Source organism: Notolepis coatsorum (genome assembly GCF_963971535.1).
Source record: "Notolepis coatsorum genome assembly, contig: SCAFFOLD_1174, whole genome shotgun sequence".
NCBI lineage: Eukaryota > Metazoa > Chordata > Actinopteri > Aulopiformes > Paralepididae > Notolepis > Notolepis coatsorum.
Window position 1 is genome coordinate 43,750 of NW_028172862.1, and position 9,784 is coordinate 53,533.

General features: G+C 43.9%; 1 protein-coding gene across 1 annotated transcript in view; it reads right to left on the bottom strand.

Annotated features, from left to right (window-relative positions):
- LOC311247955 (short transient receptor potential channel 5) overlaps nucleotides 1–9,461 on the bottom strand; it is a gene marked incomplete at both ends in the record, with an annotated part of 50,836 nt that extends 41,375 nt beyond the window's left edge. The window contains one exon of the mRNA XM_084338931.1: nucleotides 9,348–9,461. Coding sequence (XP_084195057.1) covers nucleotides 9,348–9,461 — 114 coding nt within the window. The remainder of the gene's footprint in view (nucleotides 1–9,347) is intronic.
- Between the last annotated feature and the right edge of the window lie 323 nt (nucleotides 9,462–9,784).

Sequence of the window (9,784 nt, forward strand, 5' to 3'; positions counted from 1 at the left end):
GCCATCCTAGGTTGTCAAAGTGGGCAGGGGTAAGGTGGGTTCTAGGAGTAACGCCAAGCAGTAGTCTGATCAGTTTGTTTTGTGATGTTTGTAGCCTTGTTTTTAGGGCCTTTGAGGTGCTTTGGTACCATGAGGTGCAAGCATAGTCTGATCAAAAAGCAAAGGCCTTTTGAGGGAAGGGGTGAGGGGGGGGGGGGGGGGGGTGGGAGGCTGTAACAAAAACAAGGTTATGTACATGCATACAAGTAAATAAAATACTAAATTACAGTGGCAATATTATATAAGGACAACAATAAATAAGGGAGAGAGAAGGAAAGAGAGAGAGGGCAAAAGAGAAAGGGAGAGCGAGAACCAGAGTGAGAGAGAGAGAGAAGAAAGGGGAGAAGGAGCGAGGTAGGTGAGGAGGCCTAGGGGGAGGAGAGAAGAGTCTGAGAGCTATGCATGCGATTGGGAGGCAGTCAGCAGGTGCAACAGTCGGTCATGATCTGTTGCAGATTTTGTTTAAAAGCAGTGAGTGATCTGTATGTACAGTATGAGCTGTATGTGTATGATCCAAGCGTCCTACGATCCTCATAGGAGCATAACAGAAAAAAGCATCCCATGTGAAGGTATTCTGTATTTTTGCATGTCAACTAATAAAGAAACTTGAAACTTGATGTGAGGGCAGTGAGTTTAAGAGTTTTTTGTAATGTGTTCCAGTCAGATGCAGCAGCAAATCGAAAGGCGTTGTGGCTTTGGGGATGTTGAGTTTGATGAAGTTGCTGGACCTGAGGTTGTAGTTAGAAGTGGAGACCAATCTGATCGGATCAGATTTGGATTTTGGGTAGTTCAAAACCAAAAAACAGGATTAGGATCACTGTGATATCCGATCAGATCAGGAAATCAAATCCAAGCTTTAATCTGGATCAAATCTTCAAAACGGGTAGTTCAAACCGACAACACAGGATTTGGATCAGTTTGATCCCAAAAATATGTATTATCTTGATCCCACCAGAGTGGTGGATTTCCAGTGGATTACCAGAGCAAAATGTACTATAGAATTTCTTTTAAAATATGTTTCAATATAAATAAGATGGCAAAGTTTGTTAACTGAAATAATAAAAAAAATTTAGCCTTTATGGCAAATACATTTTATTTGTTGTTTGTGGTGGCCTATTTTGTTTTCAACCAAATGTTGATGATATAAATGTTTATGCTCATATAAGTATCACAACAAAGATTGTCAATCACAAATGTAATTTAGAAAAATATCTTCAACAAAGAAAGAGTCCATCATCTGTCATCACCTTCAGCAAACTGAAACCTCACTTAGAATTCAGCTCCTCAAAGCACGGCTGGATCTGGATGAATTCATCTTTTTTTGTTGTTACCCTACTGGGAGTATTTCTTTTAATTACGATTCCATCATGATTTTATTTCCTTTATGTATTTAATAATATAATTAGACAGTATAGATGTCTCTGCAATGTGGTCTCTTGTCTTCCTTGTATTATTTTTCATATCCACTAGATGGAGATTGGTAGGATTAAAGCAGATATTCAGGATCTAGTAATCTTGAAAAGTCTGGATCTGGATCAGGGTGATCCTATCCTGAATTGCTTTTGAACTGCTCTACCTCCCGAGCCACTGTCACTCTATGAAGCTTTCAAACGTCATTATCTAACAATTGATTCATAGTTAAACACAGTATTAACGATTATCAATTGAGAAAAACCAAACCGACAATTAAGTTGCATGGCTGCTGCGGAAGATGTTTCTACCCTGTGTGAAACACCTCATAATTTCTTTGGAAATAAGATTATAAAATGGATCCGTATAGAACTTTTTTTTTTTTATCCACTTTTTCTCCCATTTTCTATATTTTCTCCCATCCCAATTTCGAATCATCCAATGGACCTGTCTCAAAACCCTGCCCTCTTTTCTTGATCCTCCAATCACAGCTGTCGCTTACCTCTGAAGTCCGAGGTAAGCGACAGCTGTGATTGGAGGATCAAGAAAAGGGGCAGGGTTTGAGACAGGTCTATTCAACCCTCCCCTGTCACGAAAGCTGTTTCTTGCCTCCCACAAGCCGGCTGCAATGTGGACTAAGTCATACATAGCACAAGTCCCCTCCGGTACTTGAGGTAACAGCAGTCGCATCTTTTCACCTGCGCAGCTCGATCTCTCAGTGGCGAGGAGTAACGCGTGGGAGGCTCACGCTGCCCCCGACAATTCCTGATTCTACTGCGCAGGCACACCAACCGACCTGTAGGAGTCGCTGTCCACAACGCCCGATCCCCACCCATCAGTTTCCCACCCCCTAATACGGCCAATGTGTATTAGTATGAACGACCAGCTAAACTGAAAGCAATGTGGAGCGCTGGGCTCGAACAGGCAAGCCCAGCGTCTCCGTCATTCGTGGCGAGCGCCTTGCCCACTACGCCACGTAGCCGCCCCCGTATAGAACCTTTTGAGGTGCCTTGCAGTATATGTATCACAGGCTGGAACCTTTTTAGGTTCCATATGGAACCACTATTTCTACGAGTGCAGTTAATGTAATCCGATTAGAGTTAATGTAGTATGATAAGAGTTAATGTATTACAATAAGAGAATCGTTAAAGCAATCAGGTTTTCCTCCAGCGCTCCAGAAGAAAGCAGCCAGAGCCATCTATTTTTCAATAGTTGTGCCAATTAAGTCACTGGAGGCACCAGTGGTTTCCAGAGCATCCTGGCAGAATGTTAAGTGGTTTGGGGGACGTTGGGGAATCTAGGTGGTGTAGAGGTCTAGGCCTCACCTACCAGCACAAAGTAGCCTCAGGTCGCTTTCACATATAGTTTGGTGGACTCTGTGCGATTCGGGGGGGGGGGGGGGGGGGGGGGGGTGAAGTTGCAACATTGTTGCATTCTTCATTTGGTTCGGTTTGCTTTCACACTGCAATTTGTCAAGTGCACCAAACTTTTTGAACAATGTCACACGATCGAAAAAGGGCGCTCGTCTATTGGATAATATAGAATCCCAAAAACAGGCTTCGGGGACAGCTCTACAGCGCACATACACACAGACACACACCACATTATTCTGCGAAGCAGCTCAGCGCACACACATACACCACATTATTCTGCGAAGCAGCTCAGCGCACACACATACACCACATTATTCTGCGAAGCAGCTCAGCGCACACACATACACCACATTATTCTGCGAAGCAGCTCAGCGCACACACATACACCACATTATTCTGCGAAGCAGCTCAGCGCACACACATACACCACATTATTCTGCGAAGCAGCTCAGCGCACACACATACACCACATTATTCTGCGAAGCAGCTCAACGCACACACATACACACACACCACATTATTCTGTGAAGCAGCCCAGCCCAGTGCACACACATACACAACATTATTCTGTGAAGCAGCCCAGCGCACACACATAGACAACATTATTCTGTGAAGCAGCCCAGCGCACACACATACACAACATTATTCTGTGAAGCAGCCCAGCACACACACATACACAACATTATTCTGTGAAGCAGCCCAGCACACACACATACACAACATTATTCTGTGAAGCAGCCCAGCACACACACATACACACACATCACATTATTCTGTGAAGCAGCCCAGCCCAGTGCACACACATTATTCTCATATATTGCTGTAATGCTGACGCAGTTTTTTTACTTTGATGTGACGTTGATCGATTGTTCGATTGAAGCTCATTGCCATCATTCTCTCGCTAAACAACTTGTAAACCTTGTTGTTTTTGTGAGTGGCCACAAGCAGCTGTTTAATTAGCTCGTCTGACCATATTTCTATCAGGGCTTTTACCTCCTCATTCGCCTACGTCTGTCCACGAGACATGTTCCATGCGTGCTTGTTTTCTACTCAAGATGCACAGTTTATCGGGGTCACTTCCTATATTTGGTCTTGCGTTTGGTCCGATGAGCATTCACACCACAAAAGTACGCACCAGGGTTCACGAACCGAGACCTATACATTTTCAGGCGGACCAGAGTTCGCTTTTTTGGTCCACACCAGAGTTTGAATGAGCTTTCACACTACCCCAAACCAAGCGGACTATCCGAGGAAACAAACTCTGGTGTGTTTAAAGTGGACCAAACTGCTCTGGTGTGAATGCGACCTCAGTCACCTACCACCACAGAGTAGCATCAGTCCCAGTGATATCTAATGTGTTGTGTTCATTCATAGTTAAAGACAGTAGAGGCCGAGTACTTTATTACCTAAAGATGGTAAGTTAGAGTGTTGTGTTCATTCATAGTTAAAGACAGTAGAGGTTGAGTACTTTATTACCTAAAGATGGTAAGTTAGAGTATTGTGTTCATTCATAGTTAAAGACAGTGGAGGTTGAGTACTTTATTACCTAAAGATGGCAAGTTAGAGTGTTGTGTTCATTCATAGTTAAATACAGTGGAGGTTGAGTACTTTCTGAAGATCACATGCAACTGCAAATTGAATTTCCAAAACGTTTTAAAGCTGATGTTTTGTCCTCAGCTGTAGAAGTTAAGGCTAAACTAAACACTTTCTGCGCAGACAGCGTTGCCTGTAGTCATGCACTCTGCATAAAAGGCTATAGTATTTAAAATTTTTTTAAAGCAAATGATGCAATACTAATGGAAACGGACAAGCATGCACACACACACACACACACACACACACACACACACACACACACACACACACACACACACACACACACACACACACACACACACACACACACACACACACACACACACACACACACACACACACACACACACACACGGCCTAGCCATCTGTGTCAGCCGTTAGTCACTGATGGTGGCGGGACGACCCTCCTACATTTATTTTATTTTCTTATCTTTCTCTGTCTTTAAATAAATACATCCACATTCCAAATCATACTGCTGCTTTACTGACAAACTCACACTGTGTGTGCGTGCGTGTCTGACCATGTATCTGTGTCAGTGTGGGTGTGTGCATGTTTGTGCCTGTGTGTGTGTGTGGTAATGCGAGAGAGAGAGATTGAGAGAGAGAGAGAGAGAGAGAGAGAGAGAGAGAGAGAGAGAGAGAGAGAGAGAGAGAGAGAGAGAGAGAGAGAGAGATAGTGAGATAGAGATGGAGAGATAGAGAGATGGAGAGAGAGAGATGGAGAGATGGAGAGAGAGAGAGAGAGAGAGAGAGAGAGAGAGAGAGAGAGAGAGAGAGAGAGAGAGAGAGAGGAGAGAGGGAGAGAGAGAGAGAGAGAGAGATTGTGAGAAAGACAGACTGATAGAGAGACCGAGGGGGCAGGGAATGGAGAGAGCGAGATAGGGTGAGAGAGAAAGAGGGAGAGAGAGATGGAGAGACAGGTGGAGGTTAGGCAGGCTGGATGTCAAGTGTGTGTGTGTGTGTGTGTGTGTGCGTTTACATGAGTGTGTGTGCATGATGTGGCGTGGAAGTGTGTATGCTTGGTGTCGTGTCTGTGAGAGTGTGTGTGTGTGTGTGCGTTTGTGTGTGTGTATGTGTGTTCTCTTGTGCTGTCACCCCACTATTAAAAGCTTGTATTTATGACCCTCTAAAAGGCAGTCAAATTATAAGTCCACTTACCTTAAACTCTCTCCATCCACTCTCTCTCTCTTCCTCTCTCTCTCTATCTATCTGTCTCTATAGTTAGGGAATTTTAGCAAGATGTTTGGACCATCTGTGAAAAAAAAATTTACCAATAGCTTTCTTCACCAAAGTGTTCCTATAGGCAGGGGCGCGGGAAGTGGGGGTGCGGCGGGTGCTCCAGCACCCCCTGCTGGCGGGGAGTGTAACTGCAACTGCAAGGTTGTTTTGTCCTTTATTCCATTGGAATACCGAGGCTACTCAATGTCATAGAGCGGAGCGGCACTGCAGATTTACCCTATTCTTGGAATTCATTGCCAGATCCATAGGGGCGCTGTCTCGATAATGCAGTGTTATTAAAGCAGCGTGTAGCCGACTCATGAACCAGTTGGGATTAGAATAGACGCGGCCTGGAAGCGTCAACGCGGAACTGGACATCCGTTGGTAAAATAAATAGCGGCCTGGAATAGTTTTTGGGACAAATCGCAGTAAAGGAATATATCTGTCGGCGATGTTGTAAGCGGGAACGAATTGCAGAGAGGGAGGACTGACTGAAGTGGAGAGTGTGTTTACTTGTGTCTCAGAAAAGAAATGTCTCAAAAACAATATCTGATTTCTTTAATAATAATAACCTGGACTTGCTGCAGCATATGCATCAGGATATTCTGGACTCACTGGACATTCATGTTGTCATGAAGGAGTTTATTTCCACCACTCCTGAACGCAAGACCACCTTCGGTGTTTTACCGTCTTCGGAATAGGTAATGTGTGTTTATTATCGCTCCTGCAGCGATTGTTGTTGTGACAGTGACACACACACACAGATCCTGTGCGGTGTGCGAAACGAAAGTCCAAACGCTAGTTGTTGCCGCTTGCGTCTATCGACAATAAATCTGATTAGTCTTCTGATTAGAGAAAAAACTGCTGCATTTCGTGTGTGAACTGTCCACATGTTGGTGTTCAAGTTTGTCTGTTGTAGTGTAAAATATCGATCTTTCAAATGAATGGAAAATCACGAATGATGCGCTTCGCGCATGCATTTAATATGACGTTATTATTATTATTATTTATCTCCGACTCCCGCACCCCCAAGTCTGACCGACTTCCCGCGTCCTTGCCTATAGATGTCTACTAACACCTCTCAATTTATTCAAACCCAAATCCTCAAGGAAAATTCTGGAGAGCCAATCAAAGTTAAGGAGCCCAGGGGGCTTGGGCGAAAAATATGAAAAAAATATAAATAAAATATTAACGTGTGGGGTGACTAACTAGGGGTTTTCAGGGGTGCTGAATCTATTCCAACCATTCGTTTTGAGTAAAATTGGCTCCCTGGCCATAAAATATTGGTATACCCAGAGGGCTTGGGTGAAAAATATGAAAAATCAAATATTAACTTGTGGGGTGTCTAACTAGGGTTTTTCAGGGCGCTGAATCTATTCCAACCATTTGTTTTTTTTAGTAAAAAACTAAATTTTTTCCATAAGAACATATATTTTTACTTTATTCCAAGAGAAATGTAACATTACATAGAAATGTGCATTATTGATACATGGTTTCAGTTTTCTTTACTAAGCCAACTCCCCATCTTCCTCACTCCTTTTCTCGTCTGTCTGGTTGTTATGGCACTCTCCTTTACACTTGCCACAAGCAGATATGCACTTGACCCCCTGTTTTTTACAGCAGCACCTGTGTGTACTGCAGTCTCCCTCACAGTTGCAGCTGATGAATTTCAGGAGATAGTCTGGGGCAATGGGGTCTGTGGTAGTGACTGGTGCATAGCCTTCTTCTCCCAGTTTCCAGCCATAGTCCAGAACATCCAGTGATGGACTTTGTAGTAGAAGCCAGTCTCTGGTTTGGAGATATGCCCGGAGAGAATGTTGTGCTGCTGCTACTGCTGTAGTCGGGGGCATTTTCTCAGAGCTGATTTTCCCTGCTGCAGCCCGCTTGCTGAACATTTAAAATCTCAAGTCCCCCAAGCCTTTGGGTGGTTTCCCATGGAACATGAGTTTGAATATTTCACAGCCGGCTGTGATGATGGTATCTTTCTGGGCTTGGCTGTCAATAAAAACTTCCATGGCCTTCTCAGCTTGGACTGTCTTGCAGAGTGTGCGTAGCAAAGTTGGTTTGCTAAAGCCAGAAATTGCAGACACGGTATCGCAGCCTGAGAAGCTGTGTAGAAAGAGCAGATATTTCCTGTATTTCTCTGAGAGGGCCTCTTGTATCTTTCCAACATCGTAAGACACATTATTTGCTATTGTGAAGAAGACTGAGTGGTCTGCATCATGATGAATGAGCATAACCAGGATGTCCGTATCCTCAGCTCTCTCCTCAACAGCGGACTCTCTTGCCTCATCTAGAGCTGCCTGGACGATAGAAGTGTCTGCATCATCAGAGCATTGATGTACACGGATTCCATTACTACTGAATGTCTCAGCTAGAAGCAGGATAAGCTGGGCCTTGTTGTTCTGGTTGTCAAGGAACTTTTCTCTAGGAATAATGGTTTGGATGTCTGGGCGAATCTGGATGTCACAGCATGCATGCTTTGTACGTCTGAGATGATCATGGTCCTTGGTCAAGTTGTCATATCCGTCAAAAACCACAGTGATCCGGAGGTGCAGGCTTCCCATGGCCTTCACAAACCGGAGGTAGCTCTCAGCGATGTCCTTCCAGGTGAGGTTAACCTCCCACTTGACATTGTGCAGGAGCCACCCACCATCAATCACAAGGCTTGTGCATGGGGTTTGTCCGATGGGTTCCACAAATGTCTTTAGGAACTTTGCTAGGGCAGCCTTATCTGGCTTTTGCATCTTCTGGTTTTTGTCAAAAAGAGACATCTGTGTTGGCGTCAACTCAAATAGCAGAGCTTCTTTGGTCTTGACTTCACACTCACTGATGATGATGAGGCGGTTGAAGATAATAACCAGCTTCTCCCCACTGACTTTGGGTCCAGATCTGAGGGTTGCTAATGACTTGACTTTGTACTTTGTTTGCATTGTATCATTAACAGTTTTCCCATCCATCTTGGCCTGTATGGTTCTGCCAATCTCCTCTGCCTGATCCGCATTTACTGAGTCTCCGGGAGAGCTGCTAAACCCTGTAGAGAAGGACACCAGGGTCTTCCTGTCCCGTGTGTTATCGAAGGGGTTTACGTCTTCCAACCATCCAACTATGGCATTGATGATTACTATATATATATAATATACCAATATTTTATGGCCAGGGAGCCATTCTTACTCAAAACTAATGGAATAGATTCAGCACCCCTGAAAACCGCTAGTTAGTCACCCCACACGTTAATATTTGATTTTTATTTTTTTTTCATATTTTTCGGCAAAGCCCCCTGGGCTCCTTAACTTTAATTGGCTCTCCAGAATTTTGAATAAATTGAGAAGTGCTAGTAGACACCTATAGGAACACTTTGGTGAAGAAAGCTATTGGTAAGAAATTTTTTCACAGATGGTCCAAACATCTTGCTAAAATTCCCTAACTACTATTTCTTTTTATATCTCTCTTTGTGTGTCTCTGTGTATCTCTTTCTATCTCTCTCTCTTGCTCTCTCTGTCTCTCTCTCTCTCTCTCTCTCACTCACACACACACACACACACACACACACACACACACACACACACACACACACACACACACACACACACACACACACACACACACACACACACACACACACACACACACACACACACACACACACACACACACACACACACACACACACACACACACACACACACACTGACACAAAGCAAGTCTCACCTTGATGTAGGCCACTATCTTCAGGGATATGGTCGCCAGGTAGAGGGAGTTCATAGCGAAGTCCATCAGGTTCCACCAGTCATGGATGTACTCTGTGAAGCCGCCGTCCCACATCTCCTTGATTTCTGCCCAGATGAAGCCTGGAGGACACAGTTACACCTCCTTAACCTTAACACAGTTACACCTCCTTAACCTCCACCTTAACACAGTTACACCTCCTTAACCTCCACCTTAACACAGTTACACCCAGTGGCGGCTGGCCACCGGGGGCGCTAGGGCGCCTACCCACCTGTTAAATGAGAGAAGAAGATTTTTTTTTTTTTTTTTTGTTTTATAGCCCTATAAATAATATAAACATGTTTAAAATGAATAATATTTACTCATTTTAAGTATGTTTGTGTTTCCAATGCACAATATAACGTTAATATATAAAATAC